Here is a 23,881-nt window from a genome sequence, read left to right as displayed (position 1 = left end):
CAAATGGCTGAAGCATGCTGAAAAGAGCTTCAACAAGGTAATGAGACTACAAACATGGGTCTTATTTTGCTGGATGGAACTCTGTGCCTTTTTTGCCCCGTTCCTCTGCTTGGCTCTACTCGGCTTAGCTCAGCTCTGGGGACTGTGTCGTACTCTTTTTTGCATCCTGGAAATCAGCACAGTACCTCAAACACATGGCTTACTTAGCTGAACAGAAGATAAATTAAAATGATGAATCCCAACTATCGTAAGTCCCAAGTGCACGGGGCTCTGGCTCCCTTCTGTGTGGTGAGATATTGTCACTCACCAGGGTCACTGTTGCTGAGGTCTTGGGCTGGCGCGGCTGCATCTGACACGTCACCATCCACACAGCCTTTGGGGGTATGTTCCGGATCTTTTTCTGGGGCGTCTGCTGGCTGCATTTCTAGTAATTTTGTCTGCTTTTCAATAAAGGCTTCCATCCCAGACATGGACAGGACCTCCGACTCCTGAAGCAAGAGTCAGCAGCACGTCACATGGAGTGCAGAAAGTAGAGGAGCAACCAAAGTTCTTTAGGTTTTCCCCGTTCCTTCCCTGAAAATGTATCGAGAGCACAGACCCAACTGACGTGACCACCTTAGCAATGCTGCAAGTAAACCAATGCCTTTGTATTTGCACTTGCCACAAACACTTCCGGGTTCTCTGATCTCTCCCAGGAATGGGTTTTCTTTCTCATTCTGCCATACATTATCCCACCCCCATGGCCCTTGAGAAGCCGACCTTGCAGAAAATACTTTTATACTAGATATCAGAGACCCAAAGGCTGGTAAGCCCTTTAGCAGGCGCCTAAGTCTTCTCTGACTTTGGAGAAGGTCTCAAGTGCCTATAACTGCAGGAGCCACATCCTGGCAGCTTATGCCAGGAGCTCTCTGGGAGTTTCTCACCACAGTGCCTTCCTGGAGACCATAGAGAACCTTCTCTTGTGCGTTGGCCAAGTTCTGCGCTGGAGCGATCTTACTAGATGAGAACTTCAATCTGGACCTGGTATAGAAACAAAGAGCAGAAACACAATGTAATTCATGATCTTGCCCTAGCATATAAAGGGCTTACAAGTATTAATACTCAAAACGAATATGCCTACGCTTACTCTGGGAGTTTCTAGAGCTCAGAGCTGCCAGAACGGACCTGGCCCGGAAATCTTTCAAACAACCTATGTTTTGGAAAGTCTTTACTACACAGTGCAATTCTTGCACTAGGCTGTCTACAGGGCATCTATAAAAGGGGTTTAGCTAATGCAATAGGGACCAGTCTGTCATATTCCCAGAGGCCATAAGAGTGCTAGCACACTCTACACACTCATTAAATATTGTTGAAGGTCATACAAGTGGCATTTGTTGTTGTCAGGACCTTTATGCACATCCACTTATCTTATTCCCCTTGTGTTCCAAATAAAACCGGGGAAGAGACTCCAAGTCCAAACCTCAGCGTTTCAAAGGATAGGATTCTCATGAGCATGGGTCCATGGTCACACTTCAAAGCACAGGCCCAGGAAAAAAAGGCTAAGAATTGTGTTATTGACGGCCCATGCAACATGAACATAGACAGTTGGCCATTCAAGCAGACACACACAAACACTGCACTCCACATTCTCTCTCTCCCCATCATGGCCCATATACAGATGTGAAGTTTCCAGTAAGGGTAGGGGTGGTGCCCTTCCTTTCCACATGCTGGCTCTGAGTACTGCCAGGGAAATCTGAGACCTGGTGCAGGAGAGCAGCAGTCACAACCAGTTACTAGAATGGGCACTGCAGGTATCCATTAGAGCCCTTCCCTGTTTATTGCTAGCATATGCAACCCCTGAGCCAAGATTTCCAGAAAAGATGGCAAACAGAGATCAATTATAAGCCTTCGCTCTTAATAGGAAAGAACATCTCAATTTTCCAGGAAAACACAAAAGGAGAGGATCCATATTCTAGAGATTTCCTGCTAATCACAAATCCCTGATCAGTTGGGCCCTGGGTTCTCATGGCAAGATAAACACTCCGCAGAGTTGCCTATGCAGGATCTCAGGCTCCTTTCAGTTGAGCACTGAAGAGTTCAAGGTCTGGCTGTGCATAAAAACTAATATGTATGGCCCACCTCTTCTCTTCTAGAGCTTGAGAGTTGGGGATGGGCTTTGGCTGAGGACTGGGAATCAACCTGAGAACTGGGCAAGAGTCCCTGGGCGACTGAAGGGCTTCTCACTTGCCAGCCTTCTTGCCTTCTGTCTGGGGCTTGCTTTCTGTCTCGGCCTCACTCAGCTCCTCTGTGGGGCTCTGGGGTTCAGAGCGAGGAAATGCTGTCTTCAAAGTGTCCACGATAGCATTCACCACCATCTGCAGGGGTCAGAGGTGCAGGCAGAGTCAGACGGAAACCACCAAATGAGCAGTGTCCTCACGGTGCTTTATGCAATCAGGATGGGAAGACAGCTAGGCTATCTAGTGGAGCCCTATCCATCAGCATAGTTAGAGACCAGCTAATAACTTAGTGGCAACTATTCTCCCTTTTCTCTTTGTCCATAAAAAACTTCTTTCTCACAGAGTAAGATAAACAATGGCATGGGGAAAGAGGATGAAACAAACAATAGGATAAATAAAAATCTGGGTGTTCGGAAGGATGGTGAAATATTTTTCACTTCCAATTTCTTTCTTTGTACGTAAAAGAATGACTTTTAGTTTCCAAATTGACTCTTTCACCAAGATGTGAATAAGCAGAAGTAATATAGGTGGAAATATATGAAGAACAGAAAGAATGAAGATTGTAAAAACACAAACTATGTCTAGAAACAAGTAAAATATAAACACGTTCAGTGTAATTCACACAGAGTAAAGAGCTGGCTCTTCCAGTTAATTCAATTTTTCTTCTTTAGGACAGAAAGAATAACAAAAATCACTCAGGTCCAGATTAAGAAATCTGAAATTGATATAAACTTCTCTACTCAGAAAGACCAATAAAATAATCCTCAATGAAAAGTAAGAATTCTATTTTCCAGAATGAGAAAATGATATAGATATTTGCTAGAAAATGCACAAACAAATGAAACCCTAAATATTGAAGAAACATTTACTTTCCCTTCGATGCCTCTCATCAGTTAATACTGCTGGCTCAGAGCAACAACGGGACTTCTTTAACCCATTCTTGGTTAATCCTCAACAAGGAACTAGCATAGCTAAGACAAGGCTGTAATGGTTAAGTAAAAGCACAGTAAAGGCTAGGGTCTAACAGACATAACCAGTTTGGATCAGCGGATACAGCATCAGCCTGTGGACTGAAGGGTCCCAGATTCGATTCCGGTCAAGGGCATGTACCTTGGTGTGGGCACATCCCCAGTAGGAGGTGTGCAGGAGGCAGCTGATCAATGTTTCTCTCTCATTGATGTTTCTAACTCTCTGTCCCTCTCCCTTCCTCTCTGTAAAAACTAATAAAATATATTAAATTAAAAAAAAAAAGACTAAGGCATAACAATCTAGGGAAAGAACACAGAAGGTAGCATGAATATGCTTAATGTGGCTTAGACAATATAACTAGCTCTCTAGGCTCACAAAATTTGAACCTGCGAGTTATTAAAATTAAGATCCTTATCTGTTTTGTTCACTATTGTATCATGAACAGCCAGTATAGCACACAGCGTTAAACAGGCAAGCAGTATGTAGATGCTGAAAGAATCAGTGAATGAACTTTGAGGATTTTTACCTTGTGCAACCCTCTCTAGTTTGCAGTTCTTTCACCAGAGCAGTAAATGTCTCCCAACTCCAACCATGTGAAATCCCACTTTATCATTTTATCCCCTGAAGGCTAGATGAGAAGAGAGAGGCCTCTCTTCTGCCAACAAGCCAGTGTTTTCTAACTTTTTAAAAAATATAAGACATCCTTGGATAAACATAAACCTCACACTTTTGCCTTGGGGACTGTAAAATCAGTTGGTGATCACTGCTTGCAGTCTCTAATGTGTTACACAAACGTCCTTCTCCTACCATCTCCAAAGGTCCTGAGATACCCTATTGAAGAAGGTACAAGTCTACCCACACTGTTCTCCAGCAGAGAATGACAACACCGATCTAAATCCAGCTTGGTGTCCTACTTAGGGGTTTCTTTCCTGAGTAACCAACATTGGGAATGACTTTCACCTCCAGGAAGGACTTTCCTGTTCCCACCTATCTATGAGGTATAGATCTATTCTTACATCCCGCCACTAGAATAACTAGGTCCCTAGTAGATATGCGTACATTTAGAGTGTCAGGGATAATGTATCCTCAAAGTTGCTCACTGTAATTCGACAAGTTGATATCCAACCAATATTTGGGAATAGGTTTTGAAAATCCTAGTCCATGTTTTTCTACTAACTTATCTGTGTTGCCTCTCACCACCCTCCGCCTCCCTTATTTTGAAAGCACTGCCTCCACTCTGGTAAGAAATAAAGCTGAGCGTATAGTACCTTGTCTATTCTGGAGACCATGAACGGTTTCTTGACAAAGGCAATACGAGCATCTGTGTTCAGAGCAAGGAACTCCTGCATCTCCTCACTGTTAGCGATCTCAGGAATGGCGCAGAGTTGCTGCAAAAGACACGAGAAGGACTTCAAAGAGAAATTCCAGTCCCCTAGATCTCCCCACCGAGGCTTGGATGTCTGGTGGGTAAAAAGAGCATAGAGCCCTAGCCGGTTTGGCTCAGTAGATAGAGCATCGGCCTGTGGACTGAAGGGTCCTGGGTTTGATTCCGGTCAGGGGCACATGCTTGAGTTGAGGGCCAATCCCCAGTGGGGAGTGTGCGGGAGGCAGCCAATCAGTGATTCTCTCTTATCATTAATGTTTCTATCTCTCTCCCTCTTCTTTCCTCTCTGAAACCAATTAAAAAAAAAAAAATATATATATATATATATATATATATATATATATATATATATATTTTTTTTTTTTTTTTTTAAAGAACATAGAGCCAAAACAGAAGGATGCTGACCTTTAGAAATGATTCCAGGAGGCTCTTACGGGCTTCTACTCTGTCACTATCCATATTTCCAAATGGGAGATCTGGAAAGAGCTTTTTAGGACCTTTCACATCTTAGAAAAAAAGAAGAAAAAAAGTATAATCACTTAACAGAACTTAACTAAAAACAACAAAGCAGAACTGTTGAATATATTTCCCTGTGATTTTTTATTTTAGAAGTTCCAAATATACCCCAGGGATATAATACATACGATCTACTCCCATTATTAATGTTAATATTAAGATAGAAGAGCTCACACACTACAATGGTTACAAATGAGGGCCCTGAAATCCAATTGCCCATATTTAAATTTAGGCTCCAATTCCTCCTATAATAACGACCTTAGGCAAGTTACTTAATCTTTCTTGGACTTTTTCGTAAAGTGGAGATAATGATAGTATTTATCTCATAAGCTGTTATGAGAATTCAATGAGCTAAATATGTGGAAAGTGCTTAGAAGAAAATTTGGCACATATTTTCAAGTTTGGCTCAGCTATTATTATTAAGAAAGAAAATGATAACTGAAATCCACAATTTATGCCTAAGCTTATGAAAATGTTTATTTGGGTGATCGTGAGCTTTTTAAAATAAACACACTTCGTTTATTTAAAAAATAAACTTGCTGCTTATTAGCTTCCTTTCAGTTAAATTTTATTATATTTTCTTATTGTCCCTGTGTCTCATGGCGTACCTAAAAAACTTGATTTGTTAAAGCAAAGCTGGCAAGAATTTCTGGATATTCTAGTATTTAAGAGCAATCAATGTATGAATCTGGAAAAGTTAATTCAATTCCTCAAGCTACCTCATAGGCATAAGTGGAAATGTGAAAGCTTCTTTATTAAGCTTAAACTAAATAGACTCCAGGACAAAGAATTCAATGGCAAAGGAATATCTCAGAAGCAATGTGACCATTGCTGTCCAGTCCTAAACTCCAAACCACCTGAATGCAAGTGGGAGGAGGGGTGACAGCATATAGGACCCTTAAGGCTGCCTTCTCTCCCTCTACCCTCCCCACAAACCAACAGGCCCCCAGCCTCTCAGATCAAGGTGGTTAGATGTGAAAGCAAGCAGGCAGTCCGGGCCTGGGGAAACTCCTGACTTTTGATGAACTTTCGCAGATCTGATTTCTCCTCCAGGCGAGTCTGCAGATTCAGGAACTCGCGGTAGCGGCGATTCACAGTGTGGTATGCCAACTGTTGCATGTTGCTGCTGTTCTCGCTGTCGAGGGCCGTCTCATACTGTTGAATGAACAAATTTGTTTACTGCATCAGCTCAAAAGCCACACAGTAAGAGGAGAGTAGGGGGAAGGAAGGGATCTATCTTATTCTGTTCCCAAACCTACCAGATGTGATTGCTGCTCTAAGTTGTAATGAACAACTCAAGGTCCAAGGGTGGCTGAATTAAAGAATGAGATCTATTTTCCAACATAATATGGCCTAGAAAGGGAAAAATGAGTTTTACTGGTCTCTACTCCTTCCATCTCAAAGCTCCCTCCTGCAAACACTTTCACTTATAAAAATGGCTGCATAAGTACTTTACAAATCCTAGACAGAGTGTAGAACAGAAGGTACAACACTGATAAAAAAAAAAATACTACTTCTTTCACCCCTCAATTAAAGGGTTGGGTGTTATAAGGAGATTACCATTTTGCCATTATATTCAATCTGTGATTATGTATATTAGTTTGGGGAAAAATAATTCATAATGACTGATGAACAAAAATCATTTGATTGTCTGGAATGCATTAAAGAGACAAGTGTTTGTTGTTTTTTGTTGCTGTTCAGGGCAGATAAATTATTATTCTTGGAGCTAAACAGTATTTTTTTCCTAAGTACACATCATCCATATTAGAAGTCATGTGAAAGTTGGAGATGTTCTAAGGGATTAAAGTTTGCCGTCTTCATATGCTAGTAGGGAAGTATATGGGAAAAAAAGAACTTGTACTGTATGCTCCCCAGAGCCAAGACCTTCAACAGCATGAAAGGTACAGCTTAGCTGAAACCGGTTTGGCTCAGTAGATAGAGCATAAGCCTGCGGACTGAAAAGTCCCAGGTTCGATTCCGGTCAAGGGCATGTAATTTAGTTGCGGGCACATCCCCAGTAGGGGGTGCAAGAGGCAGCTGATCTATAATTCTCTCTCATCAATGTTTCTAACTCTCTATCCCTCTCTCTTCCTCTCTGTAAAAAAATCAATAAAATATATTAAAAAAAAAAAAAAAAGGTACAGCTTAGTATAGAAGACTTTTGGACCCAGTAGTTAAATTACAGTGAAACACTATGGAAGAACAATGTATATGCTTATTCTCATTACTGTTGTTTGGTGGAGGTACTATACTGTGGGCAAGTGATGTAAGAAATAATCTCCCTTGTTGGTGGGATATGAGGCTGATGTTTTAAAAATTTCTAGAGTCATGGAGAAAGGGAGAGGTAGTCATTATGAACTGACATGAGCAAAGCAGTCCATCAGTCCAGGAAGAGGCTTAGGTAAGAAACAGGTGGAATTCCAGGTAGAACTCCCAAACTTGGGAGTACTTTGGAGTTATAATGCTTTCCATGGAGTATTCTACTCTTTGAGGGGCACTATCAATACTTACATTCCCAAACCTGACTACACCTCAAAATCACTTGGGCTGCTTTTTAAATATATATGTATATTGACAGCCTCTCCCATATTCTGAGTAAGAATTTCCTAAGTGGGGTCCTAGGATTTTTAAAAAATACAGCTCTCAGGAGACTTGGAGAAAGCCTATCCTAAAATCTGTTTTAGGAAATTGTTGCCCTAATGGAACCATCCATCTGACACATAAACTCCCTTTATATCATTTCTGCAAATGAGGATTTTACTGTCTTCTGAGGAATATATAGGTAAATAATCTTCCTTCCAAAACAAGAAGATACTAGTATTTTAAAAAGAAGTAAATTGCTCTGGCCAGTGTGTCTCCGTTGATTGGAGCATCATCCCATACACCAAAAGGTGGCGGGTTCAAATCCTGGTCAGGGTGTGCAGGGGAGACTACTGATCAACGTTACTCTCTCACATGGATGTTTCTCTCTCTCTCAAATCAAGTTATTTAAAAAGTTCATAATTATTAAAAATAAATAAATTAGCAGGGAAAAAGCATGAAGAGAGAATTTCTGGACAAGGCTCTATACTTTGGGAACCACTCAAAAATATGACCCTCGGTATCCTCACAGCCCTGAAATTCTAGGATTGTGTATGTGGGTATTGCATGGAAAACTATTCTGTTTTACAGATGAACTTCGGACTCATAGCAAAGAGTAGACTCTCTCCTTGAGAGCCTTAGCTGCACTAACGGCTTTCCAAACCCATTCCAAGCCTAGAGAGGGTGACCACATCTCCAGTCCTGTTACCTTCACCGTGTAGAGCGTGTATGGGTGGAATCCCGTGCCACTGTGCTCTCTAGCAGTAATGGTGCCGGTGATACGCAGGTTCTGGATGACAACGGGGCCATCTGGACTGTTCAGGGGCTCGAAGCTGAAGGTTGCTGAGCTGAGGGGACCAGCTGGGGAGGAGGAAAGCAGGACCGGTGGCAGACTAGGATCGAGGGAGCTCACACCATTGGTAAGATCTTTCTCTAAGCAGGAGGGACGTGGTGGGCACGTCCTTTCTGGACTCGCCAGCAAAGTCGTCAGAGAGGTGACATCTTGCTCCACCTCCTTGTCTGCTGTGTCAATCTGGATCTCTGGGCAGGAATTCAACATGGAGGCCAGGCCTGTCTCTTTTTCTGTTCCTGAGCCTTCCTCAGCCTCTGCTCCTTCCATTCCTTCAGAACCCTCATCATCCTTAGGCTGCAGAGACGGGGAACCCCCTAGGGCACACAGGGCATCCTGGAGCCTGTCGGACAGGTAGTTGCCTGGGGTCATGAGCATGATGGTTTCTTTGCCAAGTTCGGACAAGGGAGACTCCAGCTCTGTGTCCTCACATAAGAAGAGAGGGCCTCGGATATCTGGCTGCAGGAAATGAGATGAGTTGTCTCCTACTTTTCTTTCCTCTGGCATTCCGCCCAAATCTCCCTCTATAGCTTCGTGGCCTTCTTCAACTTCTGGGGAGGAGCGTACCTGTCCCTCTGGCTCATCACTGTTGAGGGGCAGCTGGGCTGCAGCTGGAGAAGGGGCTCTGGCTTCTGGCAGACTCTGTACCTCAACAACCAGGGGCAGAGATGTGGGCACCGAGGGCTGCTCTGGAGCACTGGCTGGGCAGGGCGGTTTAACCGCTCCTCCTGGAGCACTTCTGGCCTTGGAAAAGATGCTCACGAGGATGAGGTGGATCCAGTCGGGATCTGACAGCTTGCCGATCAGTGGCAAGATCACATTGCAAGTAATGAGTTCCACCACGACATGGCGTCCTGTCCGAGTCTCCAAGTGGGGCTTTGGCACCAGCCCTTGAAGCAACACACTCACAATGCCACGTGTATAGGCAACCTCAGCGCTGGCGCTTTGGACTGCGGGATGAGGGGCGGTGGCCCTGCAGTAAGCCTCCCAGAGCTGGAAGGGTTCCACCGCACCGCTCTGCTCCCCTGCTGTTGCCTCCTTGGCCCGGATGTAGCTCTGCAGGTGACAACCGCAGAGCGTCAGAAGCCTCTGGGCAAGAGCAGGACTGTCCACCATGCCCATCCTTTTCCGCAGCTCCTGGGCCAACCCTTTCATGGCCGCCTCCATTTCTTCCTCGAAGGTTGGCTCCTGGCTCACGGAGCGATACCAGGAGGACACGAAGTCCCGGATAATCATCTGGATGGTGCGGTGGATCTCCTGCTCCAGCTGCCCCTCTGCCTCGGGGTCTGGAGAGCAGTGGGCCATGGTGAAGAAGCGCTCCAAATGCAGCTGGCCGGAAGCCCCCATCAGGGCGCTTGGACCCTGCAACCCTCCCAGCACCAGGAACAGGGCAAACACGAGGCAGAGAAGCCACACACTGACCAGGAAGTGGGTGACCAGGAAGAAGCCCAGCAGGATCCCCACCACCATCAGCTTCCGGCTGCTCAGCAGGTCACTGAGGCCACCACCGCTGGGCTCTGCTGGGGTCCCTGGTGCTGAGGATGCTGTTTCTGCCTCCATGGTGGGAAGGATGGCCGCTCTTTTTCTATTTCACCTCGGAGTTTTAGGGGTGGGGCATAACTGTGTCCCGGTTACTAGGGGATCTGGGGTGCGATGGGGCCGCGGATCTGGGCCTCGACGTCCTTACAGGCACTGCCCAGGGATGGCGGCTCTGCCTCTCGTCCTGGTACTTGTCGCTGCTGCTGGCGGCCACGCCGCTCTCCGGGGTACCTCCGCAGCCCGCATGTTGGGGTGTTGGGCTCCTCGCAGCCTCAGGAGGCGGGGCGGGGCCGCAGGGCTCCCTCCCCAAACTCACAGACACCCAACCTGGGCGGGGATCTCACCCCCGCGGGCGGGCGGCGGGCCCAGATCGAGCCCGGGTGCACTGGGCGCTGGATGTGGCCTCCGTCGGCTCCGCAGGCGCGCTTCGCAGAGGCTCTCCGCCGAGCTGGGGCGGCCCCGGGCGGGAGACTGGGCTCCGCAGCCCAGATGCCCTGCAGGGAGGCCGGCCTGCGGCCACCGGCGACAGCTTCCGGGTCGCCGTGGGCGGGAGCAAGGCATGCTGGGAGAGTGGCCGCGCCCCCTTCCCCCGGAGGCGCGGCGCTGCTCGGCGCCCCCTGGTGTTCAGGAGACGCCACGACAGCACTATGAGAAAATGTTCTCATTTTAAGCCCCCAAATTACCTTAAGGCAGGGGTCTTCAAACTTCTCTCATTATGAGAATCACTTGGTGGAGTTGTTAAAACACAGATTCCCGGATCCCAACTATAAGAAGTGCTATCAGGAATCTGTGTTTTAACACCTCCACCAGGTGATTCTCATAATGAGAGAAGTTTGAAGACCCCTGCTTAAGGTGTCCAGATCGTCCAGGTGTTGGCGGGACAGTCCTGATTTCTAACAATTTTTCCCGCGTCCCGCGGCGTTTTAAAAAAGTCCAGATTTTTGGAAAGATTGGAAGCATTGGAAAGTTTCTTTCCAAAAATCGGAAATGCATTGTGATTGAAAACATTCATACATCTAAATATTTTTTTAAAACTATACACAATAAGAAAGCATCAAACTAACGTGATAAACAAACTGGTGAAATAAATAAATAGGCATTCTACAGAAAAGGAACTATGGTAAGAAAACATTTAAAATTATTTTTAAACTTATTAGTAAATCAGAAAAATCTAAATCAAGAGAATTACACACTTTGGTGGGTGTGTAAAATTCATAATACTTTGGAAAACTATTTGGCACTTGAACAAACTTTTCTGTAGTTTATTTTCCATAAATCCCACTTTTAGATATGTAACCTACAAAAATTCTTCCCCTGTGCACTAGGAGACATATAAGATTGTTCAAAAATACATTTACATATTTTTCATAATATAAAAAAATCCCTGGAAACATCCTAAGTGCTCATTCAAAAAACCACAGCTACATGTACTAGTATAACAACTTAGAAAAGTCTAAGTGACAAGTCTTTAGAACAGAGCTTATGAAACCTGAACATGTGGTACCTTGTTAAAATGAAGATCCTCATTTAGCGAATCCGAGCTAGTGCCCCAGATTGTGCATTTCCAACAAGGTTTTGGGTGATGCTTCTGCTTTTGTTCAAAGGTTAAACTTTGATTAGCAAGGTCCTAAGACTACATTTGGTAAATACCCTCTTTGTGGAGTTCAAGGCCAAGCTACATCACTGTGCTATTGAGGTAAACAGTACCTGCATGTGGCATAAACTAACAACAAAAAAAGGCAATCATACAATTTGGAGTAGTGATTATTAGTTGGGGAACAGGACTTGGAGGATTGTGTAGATACATACAAGCTATTGGTAACATTGTAGTTCTTAAGTTGTATGGTGGATTATGGATTTTGTCATATTGACTAGCTCTATAATCTTGTCCTCAACCTTGAGATACTGATTTGTAATCAATAAAAAGACAAGATTAGGTCAGTAGGCATTTTCAACCCCGCACTATTCACCAGAATCACCTGGGGGATATTTAAAAACCACTTATACCTACTTCCAATTGCCAGATATTCCGATTTCATTGGTCTGCTTAAGAGTGGGTATGGATGCTAAGTAAAAGGTTGCTGTGTGGTGCTAATGTGTAACTAGATTTGAAAACTGTTGTAACAGAACGCAATTAAAGTTCTCCTTAATGTTAGTAGTCTGTGATTTGAACATAAAATATTTTTTTCTTATGAATTGCTCTTGTTGGAAAGCGGTTTCCTGGTTCTGCTTAACAATCATATTCTTCAGTAATTAAAATAGGGGCTTTTTAAACTGTAATCTCCCTCTCCAAATGGAGCTTTGTCATCTGGCTCACTCTTGTTTCCCTGTTTCCTGGTGCAATGCCACTTAATGCACATGCGTGTACAGGTACCAGTGAATAATGGCTGGCTGAGCTCTGGTTCACTGAGTGTTAGCCAGCAGTCCCCTCCAGGCTAATTTTCATCTCTCCCTGGGCTCCCAGAGCAATTTACATTTGCTGCGTTGAGGCACTGCTACTTAGCACAACTGTATGTTTGCAGGTCTCTCTGTCCCATTACACGGTGAGCTCCGCAAGACCAGGGTCAGGGTTGAATTAATTTTAGACCCTTAGCGCTTAGTCCAGTGCCTCAGAAACTGTTTAGTAACGTGGTAAGATAAATGATGGTTGAAAATATTTCTATATAGTGTATTGTGACCCTTTGCTGCTTCACCCCCGGTCATAATGTAATCATTCAGGAGTCAGGACTTCGGCTGCAGCCTCTCTGTTTTCTGCAGAGCTTGTTCTTCAGAAAGTAGATTTACTATTTTATTTTAATTTATTTTTTTTTTATTGATTTCAGAGAGGAAGGGAAAGAGAGAGAGAGAGAGAGAGAGAGAGAGAGAGAGAGAGAGAAACATCAATGATAAGAATCATTGATCAGCTACCTCCTGCACACCCCCTACTGAGTTTCAAGTCCTCAATGAGGGCATGTGCCCTTGACCTGAATCGAACCCGGGACCCTTCAGTCCACAGGCTAATGCTCTATCCACTGAGCCAAACCAGCTAGGGCCAGACTTAATATTTTAGAGTAGTTTTAGGTTCACAGAAAAATTGAACAGAAAGTACCAAGAGTTCCCTTATGCTCTCTGCACCCCCACATGCACAGTCTTTTCTACTACCAACATCCTGTACATGTGTTGTAGTTGATTAACCTACATGGATACAGTACCATCGCTGGAAGTCCGTAGTTGACATTAATTAGGGCTCACTCTTACGTTCACTTTTAATGGTTTTGATAAATGTGCACTGACATGCAGCCACCATTAAAGTATTATACAGAAGAGTTTCAGTGACCTCCAAGTCCTCTGTGCTGTACACATACATCCCCACTGGCAACCTCTGGCCTTTTTATTATCTCCATCGTGTTGCCATTTCCAGAGCGTCACGTGGTTGAAATCATACAGAATGTAGCCTCTTCAGATTGGCTTCGTTCACCTAGTAATATAGTTAAGTCTCCTCCAGACCTTGCTGTGGCTTGATAACTCATGAATTTTTAGCACTGAATAATATCCTACGTCTGGCAGATTGTGTTCTTTACAGAAAATAGCAATAAATGTCACCTGATCATTTGATCTTCTAGTAATATTTTATGGCAAGATGTATTATTCTAATAATTTACCTATTACAAAACGGAGGCATACAGAAATAAATCACATTGTACAATAAAGAATGTCTCACATATCAAAGCACGGTACACTTAGGGCCTCCCTTGTTCTGTGCCTCAAATATCATAGCGTAGTACACAGTTCACACGGAACTCAGCTTCCTTTAAAATAGGAAGGGATGCCATACTCATGAAGCAGCTACTCCCACACATATATTTTAAATTTAATTCATAGCACATGCTCTTTTTACTAATTGTTGGAAAATCACCCTAGCAATGGCCTCTGTTCCTCTCTGTATTGTTGCCTTACATTCTGATGTCATTACTGCGCTTTTATCACCCACTGGCTCTAATAAGATTGTGAATTACTGAAGGGCAGAGATCATGACTTGCGCTTGTGTTTCTCTGTCATGGCGCCTAAACAAATACTCAAATGCCATCCAGTCCAAATGACTGTAATGAGAGAGGCCCACTGTTGCTGGAGGCCTCTGATTTTTACTTAAGGGGCCTCACTTGTTCTGTGCCTTTACAGAGGGGTGAGTAGGGGCTGAGGGAATTTAAAGAAATCCAGATAGAATTAATTCTCTTCCCGCACGATTTTGCTAAGCTGGTGCCCGGGACTGCTGGGCATTTGTCCAATTAAAATCCAGACAAACAGCAATATCAAAGGCACCGGTCTCCCAGGGCTAACATGTGGGGATCAAACCCCAGCCTGCAGGAACTCACCCCATGGTCAGGGCCAGGCTGATAGGTGGGCCTGGGCTGGTGCTCCTGACTCTGTGGACGGAGACTTTCGTGACCCCGGGAACTACTATCAACTGAAAAATCAAAACGCACGCAGATGGTTCAAAAACACGAAAAATAACGCTGGCGATTCCTTCAACCTCTGGGGTAAAAACAAACCAAACAAGACCTTGAACTTGTACATGCACGGGTGGAAAAACGTTGCTCATGAAAAAGGGATTCAGACCCAGGCCGGAGGCTGCAGCTAGAGGCCCGGATGCTGCGCCATGTGCGAAGGCGGAGGGGCTCTGCACCAGGCCCACGCTGAGCAGCCGGAAGTTGGGCTGCCCCGACTTGTGGGGACCGCACACGGAGACCCGCAGGGAGCGGGACCGCGCTGCCCCCGCCCGCGCCGGGAGCAGAGCCGTTTCTTCCTATCGAGCGAAGGTGGCGGAGCGCTATGGGGCTCTGGGACTGCAGTGAGCACCCCGGGGTCTGCCTGAGACCAGCGTGCTTGCCCGCCTTCTCCTCGAGCTGACCACCCCAGGCTCCGGGGCCTCCAGGCCGCCACCAGCCTGTCCACCTGCCCCCTTCTCCTCGCCCGCAGGGCGGCTCTTCACTTACCAGCAGCAGGTGAGTGCTCAGGCTCCGGCAGGTCCCCGGACAGGTCCATGGCGGAGGCTGGTCGGCAGAGAGGCCTCTTTGCCATGGTCCATGGGCGGCTTCTCCTGGGCCAGCTGGAGCGGCAGGTGTCCTTTGTCGGGAAGGACATCCGGAAAGCCGTCCGGAAGACGTCTGGTCTAATCAGCATAATCACCTTTATGAGTATAGATGAGAAGCTAAGCATTTGCTTTTTTCACTGGACATTAAAAAAAAAAAAAAATATATATATATATATATATATATATATATATATATATATATATATATATATGTATAATTGATTTTTTTTTTATAGAGAGGAAGGGAGAGGGATAGAGAGTTAGAAACATCGACCAGCTGCCTCCTGCAACCCCCCTTCCCCCCCCCCCCCCCCCCACTGGGGATGTGCCCACAGCCAAAGTACATGCCCTTGACCGGAATCGAACCTGGGACCCTTCAGTCCGCAGGCTGACGCTCTAGCCACTGAGCCAAACCGGTTGGGGCTGGACAACATTCTTAATGCTCTTGGCCCTCAAACGCTCCCTGGTTAGGGTGGAAGAGGTGGGTAGAAGTTTGGTGAAGAAGGAGAAATCCTTCCAAACATGATGGACGTGGAACACACTAGGCTATCCACAGGACTCCCGGGAGCCTCACTGCCACTCCATCATCCACACAAAGCCACGTTCCTGTGGCTCAGGTTTGTGTTCTGTAGCTGTCTGCACCAGGGACTTGTCAGGGGGAAAATGAAAAATTTCATCATTCTTTCTCATTTTTCCCGATGTCTCAGTCATTGAGGGTTTCCCATTCAGGGCCATTTGGGTGTCATCAACACATCAAGTTTAAAGAGGAACGATGACGGATCATGAATGTTTATGAGGAAATGGCAGCAATTATAATGATGGTAATGAAAAGGGACGTGAAGAGATTGGCCCGGTGGGATGTTGCTGGGAGCCTAGGATGGTGGAGGGAAGTGCTCCGGTGGATGTGGGCATTACCACGGCACCAAGATGGATGGAACGTCTTACCCAGCAGCCCTTCCAGATTCATTATTATTATTTCTTTAGAACGATGCCTTGTGGAACCAGGTTTGCAAGTTTTATACTGAGGGAACAGCTATTTCTTATGTTAAGTTATTTCAGCTGTGGAATAGAGAATTGTCGAAATAAATGGCTGGAGAATTCGAGTTGCATTCATTCTTGACATTGGTACTGACAAATAGCTTCATTCCCCCCACTGAAATGGAAAGTTTACTAGACAGAGGCAAAGGCGGATTCTGGGGAGAGTAGGGGAGGCATCAGCATTTTATTTTTACTGTAACTCTTCTAAGATGCTGTGAGAGAATGAAATAAAATGCCATTCTGAAATCCTATTGGAATCCATTCCTTACCCAATCCTCCACATTCGACTGGAAATAAAACTAGTTAAAATGTTAATTTATAACCAGCGTAAAACCCAACCAGACAACTGGTTATAATCTCACATGGAGTTCTCAGGAGGAATGGAGCAGGTATGTGGTAGAGGTGGCCTGACAACTCAGCACTCTGATGGGTTGGGCTGGAGCACCTGCTAGTTTGAACCAGCCCACCAGGAGCTGGGCATCTCCATGGAGCAGTGGTCGGCAAACCGCGGCTCATGAGCCACATGCGGCTCTTTGGCCCCTTGAGTGTGGCTCTTCCACAAAATACCATGGCCGGGGCGAGTCTATTTTGAAGAAGTGGCATTAGAAGAAGTTTAAGTTAAAAAAATGTGGCTCTCCAAAGAAATGTCAATCGTTGTACTGTTGATATTTGGCTCTGTTGACTAATGAGTTTGCTTGACCAATGCCATGGAGAAATGATTGATCGTGGGAGGGTCTTATGGGATCTGGAGAATAGATTTGCCAGAGCCCTGAAAACTGTTCATATGAAAATTATAGATCTCTCCTTGACATCGTCTCAGTGCTGGATGCACCGCAAGGAGAGAGTGTGGCGTTCTATGAAGCTATGGCCAGTGCTTCAAATTTAAAGTTTGTTGCTGGACGTAGAGAGTCTCGCTGAGATTCTTATGTATAAATTATTTGAGCTCAGCTCTAGGAGTCTTGCAGAAAAATTCTATTAGGTTTTCAATATCCACATTGTCAATTTTGTGAATGCATGATTCAGAGTTTAGACTCTTGGGACTGTAGTCCTTATGGTACTAGGAAGTGTCAAGGCTACTTATTTGACAATGCCTGTGACACCCAGGCTTGGATAAGCTTGCAGTTTCATGTTCTGCTTAGCCATTAATAATGGGTTAATTTCCAGATTTCATAAATAAAGGTTTTGAGGTCCTCTCACGTGACACGAGAGAGAAACATCTATCGGTTCCCTCCCATCTGTGCCCTGACCAGGGAATGATCCCGAAACCTAGGTATGTGCCCTGACTGAGAACTGAACTGCAACCTTCTTGATGTATGGCATAAGGTTCCATACAACTGAGCTATGGGCTAAGCTGCATGCCAAGTAATTTTTTTGCTAGATTTCAGACATTATGACTTTTCTTGGTGTTTGATGCTTTTGTACTTTCATCAATATTCTTGAGTTTTGTTCTGGTGTATTTAAGTTACTTGTTAGCAATTTGACCTCCTCCGGTGTCACGTTTAATTTCTGTTATGCAGGATTAGGAAATCATTTCATTTGGAGCGGATTATTTTTTCCCCACCACTATGCCAGCAAAACCCTTCTGAGTACTCTTTTCAGTGCATTATTAATTATGAAGCTTTCCCTATGGCTGGTGAGCACAGGCATTGTTTCCAGGCCTGTGGGAGCTTTGTGTCTATTCTTTCTAATCCTTTCTTTAAAATTGCATTTTATTGGGGTGACATTGGTCAACATGAACATATGGTTTCCAGTGCGGATTTCTAAATGATAAAATCTTTATATAGCACCATGTGTCCACCACCCAAAGTCAAATCTTCTCCTGTCACCTCATATGGCGACCCCCTTCTCCCCCTCCCCACATCCCTCTGGCTTTATAATGCTTTTGTTTGCCTCTTTTCTGATTTTTCATAACTTCCTCCCATGCATGTGTCCACAGCATTTAGTTGAATACTGTAGAGGACTTCTTTGCCAATCTCTGGACTTTTCCTTCTGTGTAACTCTCTTCGAAAAGGCACTCTGCCTTACTAAACTCTGACTGCCTTTACCTCTCTGGGCTCCCACCTCCATCTCCTTCATTCAAGGACAGTGCTCGGCTCTGTGGGAGTTCCCCCTTCTGAATCTCTCTAGGCCCGTGATCGGCAAACTCATGAGTCCACAGAGCCAAATATCAACAGTACAATGATTAGACTTTCTTTTGAGAGCCAAATTTTTTAAACTTAAACTTCTTCTAATGCCGCTTCCACAAAATAGACTCATCCAGGTCATGGTGTTTTGTGGAAGAGCCACACTCAAGGGGCCAAAGAGCCGCATGTGGCTCACGAGTGGCAGTTTGCTGACCACAGCTCCAGGCAATAGACTGGGAAATAATGGGGCTAACCTTATTTCTCATCGCTCCTCACTGTCCCTTGGTACTCCAATGTCTACTGTCTTCAGGACTATTATTTTATATGTATGCCTTGATTTTTAGTTGTTTTAAGTGGGAGCTGATATCTGGTTCCTATTACTTCTTCTTGGACCAGTGTTTCTGTTTTGACTATTCTGGGTATTGGTAGACCTGCAGGGCATCTCAGCATCACATAGTATGCTGTTTCCTCTACAGAAGACACTGTTCCATGTGTCATTCACCTAATCAATGCATATTATCCTCTAGGTCTCAGCCCACAGACGACTTTGTTCAGAAGCCTGTCCTCTGAGCCTCTGTTCTTTTCTCAATTCCCCCTTTGCACTTACTCACAGCTACATTTCTGTTCCTTGTCTTTCTTCACTGCAATATTATAAGCTCTATGAGGACAGAGGCTAGTTTTTTTCCCTGCTGAAGCAATGGAGGTTTAATAAATGTTTGATCAGTAAATAGAAGATAAAGCAGTTGTTTGTGGCAGAGGCAATGGTACTTGTGGGGAAGGGGTACTCAGAATAAATATTCATTGTTGCTTGTGTGAATCACATGGTAGCTGATGAAAATGATTGACTAGACTTATCTATAAGCATACATGAGAAATTTTTTTTAAATATTTTTTTATTGATTTTTACAGAGAGGAAAGGAGAGAGATAGAGAGCTAGAAACGTCGATGAGAGAGAAATACTGACCAGCTGCCTGCTGCACACCCCCCACCGGGGATGTACCCGAAACCAATGTACATGCCCCTGACCAGAATCGAACCTGGGACCCTTCAGTCTGAAGACCGACGCTCTACCACTGAGCCAAACCGGTTTCAGCCATACATGAGAAATTTAATTAAAAAGTTCAGAAATACTTAAGAGTTGGGGACATTCCTCTTCAGAGGAATGAGTTATTTCATGGCCAAATTGGTAGGGCAAAAGAATCAGTAAAATCTAGGTTCTTATTATTATGATTCTATAGGCTGGTGTGCTTGGAGCTATAATACATTATACTATATATCATTATATACTATATCATAATATATAATATATATAATATATAATGTTTTATAGGATAAAGTTTATCTGATAAACATATTTTTATGTTTGTTTGTTGTTTGTTTTGCCCTCAGGATTTAGCTCTATGAAGCCAGGTGCTTGGTTTGTCCTGTTCTCTGCCCCATCCCAGATTCTAGGGAAATCTTTTGTACTTTGTAGGTTGTCAATAAATTTTGGTTAAATACGTGAATAAGACATCTTTGGAGTATTCCATTTTCATTTTGTTTAAGCAGTATGCCGAAGAACTGCTTTCTTTTCTTTTCTTTTCTTTTCTTTTTTTTTTTTTTTAACACAATCAAGTGGAAATCAAATGACATTCTGTCTTTGTTTTCTCGTGCCTATAGGGAATCTGGCCACTGAGATTACAGTGGTTTAACTAGGGCTGCAACATTCACCTGGTGGCAACTTAAGTTAATCGCAGTTAAATTACCTCTGAAGAAATTAACAGCCTTGCAAGAGCTGAGCTTGACAACGCAAACACGTGGAAGCCCTGGGGTGTCTCCATGTCCACACTGCGCCTGGCTCGGGAGATGAGAACAGCACTATATTAAGCAGTGGGGGGACATCATTAAGGTTATGATGAAGCTGCCTCGTAGGGCAAAAATTATTCTGTGGAGAGGCTGCCATAGTCCTGCCAGAAACATCACTGCTTTGTTTCTTATTACAAATTTCTGGTGATTCTTTTTCTTCCTAAGTCAAAAGTAGTCCTAGGAAGTATTACTGCCTCAACATGAAGGTGGGCAGGATGAAGACTAGAATGTGCAGAGCTGGGTGTTCTAGAAGTAGTGAATGATCAAGGATTTATGGACACCTAAGAGGTAGAGGTGTGGGGTCAGCCAAGGTCAAGTACAGGTAGAGTGCTCAGTAGGGAGAGTTGAGTGCTGACCCCGAGAGAATCAGAGATATGGCCAAGAAGGACACCTGAAGATGAGTCGTCTGAGAAAGCATGTGTGGTACGGTGATGAGGGCAGAGTGAATCGTTTCCAGGGTGATCTGACTTAATCAGGAGGAGAGCATCTCTCCCCAGAGCTGCTTTTAGTGAAAGGTTGAGCACATGACAGCTCTCCCTGCCTAAGTTGGGTGCCACCTGGCTCCCGACTCCACAGCTCTCTTGGCTCATAATAACAGTGAGTTCCAGATGAGAAAGGCTTGACTCTTTCTAGGTAAGGGATTTGATGTGTCTATCGGGGCAAAATCAAATACCAGTGCATTCTCTATTCATGGTTACTGTCAGGGCTCAGTGCACAAAAGTAACACCACTTTGGGTATCTTAAACAGAAAGGGACTTAATATGGGAAGCAAGGGGCTTCATAATAATTGGAATTACTGCAAGAATAGAATCAAGAATTGAAATTATTAAGCTCAAGGACATAATGCAAGAGCTGCAATCCAGGGTCAGAAAGCCACGATCTTTGCCACAAATGCCTCTTGAAACCCATGACACTTGGGACTGGACGTTGAAAGGTGACATCTGGCTGCCAGTACTGTGTCTTGATTCTCATGTTCAGGACTTTACTTGCCAGGTGCACAACCATGGAAAGATGGACTCTGCCTTTTCTATAACTGCTGCCTATTTGGAAATGAACCAGTTTGATTCTCTTATAAATAAATGGGGGAGCGTCATGTGCAATTGGAAATATAAGTCTGATGGAGTTGTTCAGTTGCTGGCTGATGTCAGGCTAGCATCTCTGTGAATCTCTTGACCTTTGCTTAGTGCTTTTTATTCCTTGTTTTAGCAGATGGCTGCTGGAGATCCAGACTTCATGTCCAACTCCAAAGGAGCAAGATATGAGAACAGGGGAAAGACCTTGTCAGGTACATCTATTCCTTTTCCTAACAAAGTATCATCCTCCCTGGGGTGTCCTGCATGTGTATCATTAGCCATAACTGTGTCCATCATGTGAACACTATGAGCTTTCAAGGAGGATGCAGAAGCAACCATTCAAGCAGACACTGTAACACCCCAAATAAAACTAAAGTTCAAACAGCAAAGAAGGGGGATATGGATATTGAACATGTGACTAACAGTGTCTAACACAGTAGGATCCAACTCATTTTTCTTTATGTAATGAATCAGTTTCCCGCAAGAGAAAAAAACAGTACTGATTTTTCCACAACAATCTTTAAATCACAACTCTCCCAGTTCGTGGGACTGAGTGAAACAAATGCTAGCAATAGACCCATGCCTTCCTCAGAATAGCTTTTTATTGCAATGAATAGTGCTGATGGGTTGAGCTCATTTTGGTAGCTGGGTTGCTTCCTACCCTAACAGAAGTATTGTCTCAGGGGGCTCCTCAGCTACATATGCAAATATATTCCTGTCAAACCCTAACATCAGTTTGACATACATGCTTCACTATAGTTGAACCCCTGTGGAAATTATTCAGGTGAAGAGTAGGGCAGACGGAGGGAATGACACTACACAAAGGTATGCAAGAGCTGAAATCATAAAGAGATAAAAATTCAGTATAAGGCCAAACAGGTTTAGCTCAGTGAATGGAGCATCGGCCTGCGGACTGGGGGGGGGGGGGGGGGGGTGTGTGTCTCAGGTTCGATTCCGGTCAAGGGCATGTACCTTGGTTGTGGGCACATCCCCAGTCGGGGGAGTGCAGGAGGCAGCTGATCGATGTTTCTCTCTCATCGATGTTTCTAACTTTCTATCCCTCTCTCTTCCTCTCTGTAAAATATCAATAAAATATATTTTAAAAATTTCAGTGTAAGTATAAGAAGCCATGGAGAGATTGTCTAGAGAGATAGGAAGAGGACCATGTCACGCATAGGCTTGTAGGTCAGCGGTAAGGATTGAAGGTTTCTCTCTAAGTATAATAGAAGCTGTTGAGAAACTTAGCTCCTACAGAGTGTGTATTTGTTTTTACAAACTTCACTGGTGCAGTCACCTACGGGAAAAAAACAATTTCAATGTGTTCAAATATTTTTGTACAGTTGAATAAGTACCTTGTCAATTTCAATGTAGTCAATGAATTACTTAGGTATCCCCAGCACCTCACACATCTGAGGAGGAAAATACAGCTGTGTGTACCAGAGAAGCTTCCGGTGGACTTCTCTCTGGCAACTAACTATCCCTTTCTTGGGGTCTGGTTTTCCTCTTTATTTTTATGCGATTACATAGGAGCTTCATTATCTGTGTGTTTCTGCACCTAGCATGCCTGTTAAAGACACCACTGGACGTTCTGACTCTTGAAAGTGATTACTTTTGATCAACATTTTAAAGAAAATACTTGGCTTTTTATATTGGTAATGAGGTGGAGGCAGGCAGAGTGGATGGGAAGACAGCAGTCTCTCCAGGGGAGAGATCATAGGTGCTCAGGTTAGGTTGGTGCTGATGGACACAAAGAACTGTGCATAGCTGAAACCGGTTTGGCTCAATGGATAGAGCGTCGGCTTGGGGACTGAAAGGTCCCGGGTTCGATTCCTGTCAAGGGCATGTACCTTGGTTGCGGGCATATCCCCAGTAGGGGGTGTGCAAGAGGCAGCTGATCGATGACTCTCTCTCATCGATGTTTCTAACTCTCTATCTCTCTCCCTTCCTCTCTGTACAAAATCAATAAAATATATAAAAAAAAAAAAAAGAAAAAAAAAAAAGAACTGTGCATGGCCTGGGACTTGTCCTGACTGGGAATTGAACCACGACCTCCTGGTTCATGAGTCCACGCTCAAGTGCAACTCCTGAGCCACATCCAGCCGGGGGTTACAAAATAACCTTTGATGGCAGCAAGGCAGTTCACCATATGGGTGTGCTGTGATTCATTTAAGCATTTCGTTTTAGACTTTATTTTAGCTAGTCTCTCATTCCCTTCATGGAGCTTATTATTTGCTATTCCTTTTTTTTTTTTTTTGCCATTATAAATTCAATGTCATAAACCCCATGTACTAAATCTGTAACTAATACATTTTCCAACATTAGAATTACTCATCAAAAATAATGGACACTTGTGCCCACTTCGGCAGCACACATACTAAAGTTGGAATGATACAGAGATTAGCGTGATCCCTGCACAAGGATGACACACAAATTTGTGAAATGTTCCATAGTTTTGGTTGTTAACTAGACCTATGGTGGTGATCTGTTTGCGATATAGACAAATATCAACTCATTATGTCGTATGGCTGAGACTGGTACAATATGGTATGTCAATTATACCTCAACTGAAACAAAGCAATGGGCTCTTTTAGAACTCTTGGTTGATATTGCCAAAGGTTTGGATCCCTTCACACACCTTTCAGCAGATGATCAGATCTCGAATTCCACTGCCTCCTTC

General features: G+C 44.2%; 1 protein-coding gene and 1 non-coding gene across 4 annotated transcripts in view; one reads left to right on the top strand and one right to left on the bottom strand.

Annotated features, from left to right (window-relative positions):
* Positions 1-10,600, bottom strand: part of SNX19 (sorting nexin 19) — a 30,784-nt gene extending 20,184 nt beyond the window's left edge. The window contains exons 1-7 of one of the 3 annotated variants that reach the window (XM_045585435.1): positions 8,375-10,600; positions 6,102-6,240; positions 4,975-5,075; positions 4,454-4,573; positions 2,224-2,354; positions 924-1,020; positions 308-488 (exon numbers count right to left, since the gene is read on the bottom strand). In XM_045585435.1, coding sequence (XP_045441391.1) covers positions 308-488; positions 924-1,020; positions 2,224-2,354; positions 4,454-4,573; positions 4,975-5,075; positions 6,102-6,240; positions 8,375-10,075 — 2,470 coding nt within the window. In that variant the 5' untranslated portion in view covers positions 10,076-10,600. Of the gene's footprint in view, positions 1-307; positions 489-923; positions 1,021-2,223; positions 2,355-4,453; positions 4,574-4,974; positions 5,076-6,101; positions 6,241-8,374 lie in introns of those variants that run through there. The other 2 variants (XM_036448949.2, XM_036448953.2) reach the window with 2 other exon arrangements.
* A 12,954-nt stretch (positions 10,601-23,554) lies between these two features.
* Positions 23,555-23,658, top strand: LOC118725767. Its single transcript, XR_004990111.1, has one exon. It is a non-coding gene; the product is annotated as a U6 spliceosomal RNA (small nuclear RNA).
* Positions 23,659-23,881: the final 223 nt, after the last annotated feature.

This window comes from Pipistrellus kuhlii, unplaced genomic scaffold (genome assembly GCF_014108245.1).
Source record: "Pipistrellus kuhlii isolate mPipKuh1 unplaced genomic scaffold, mPipKuh1.p scaffold_m20_p_20, whole genome shotgun sequence".
Lineage (NCBI taxonomy): Eukaryota > Metazoa > Chordata > Mammalia > Chiroptera > Vespertilionidae > Pipistrellus > Pipistrellus kuhlii.
This window is presented reverse-complemented; position numbering and strand designations above follow the sequence as displayed.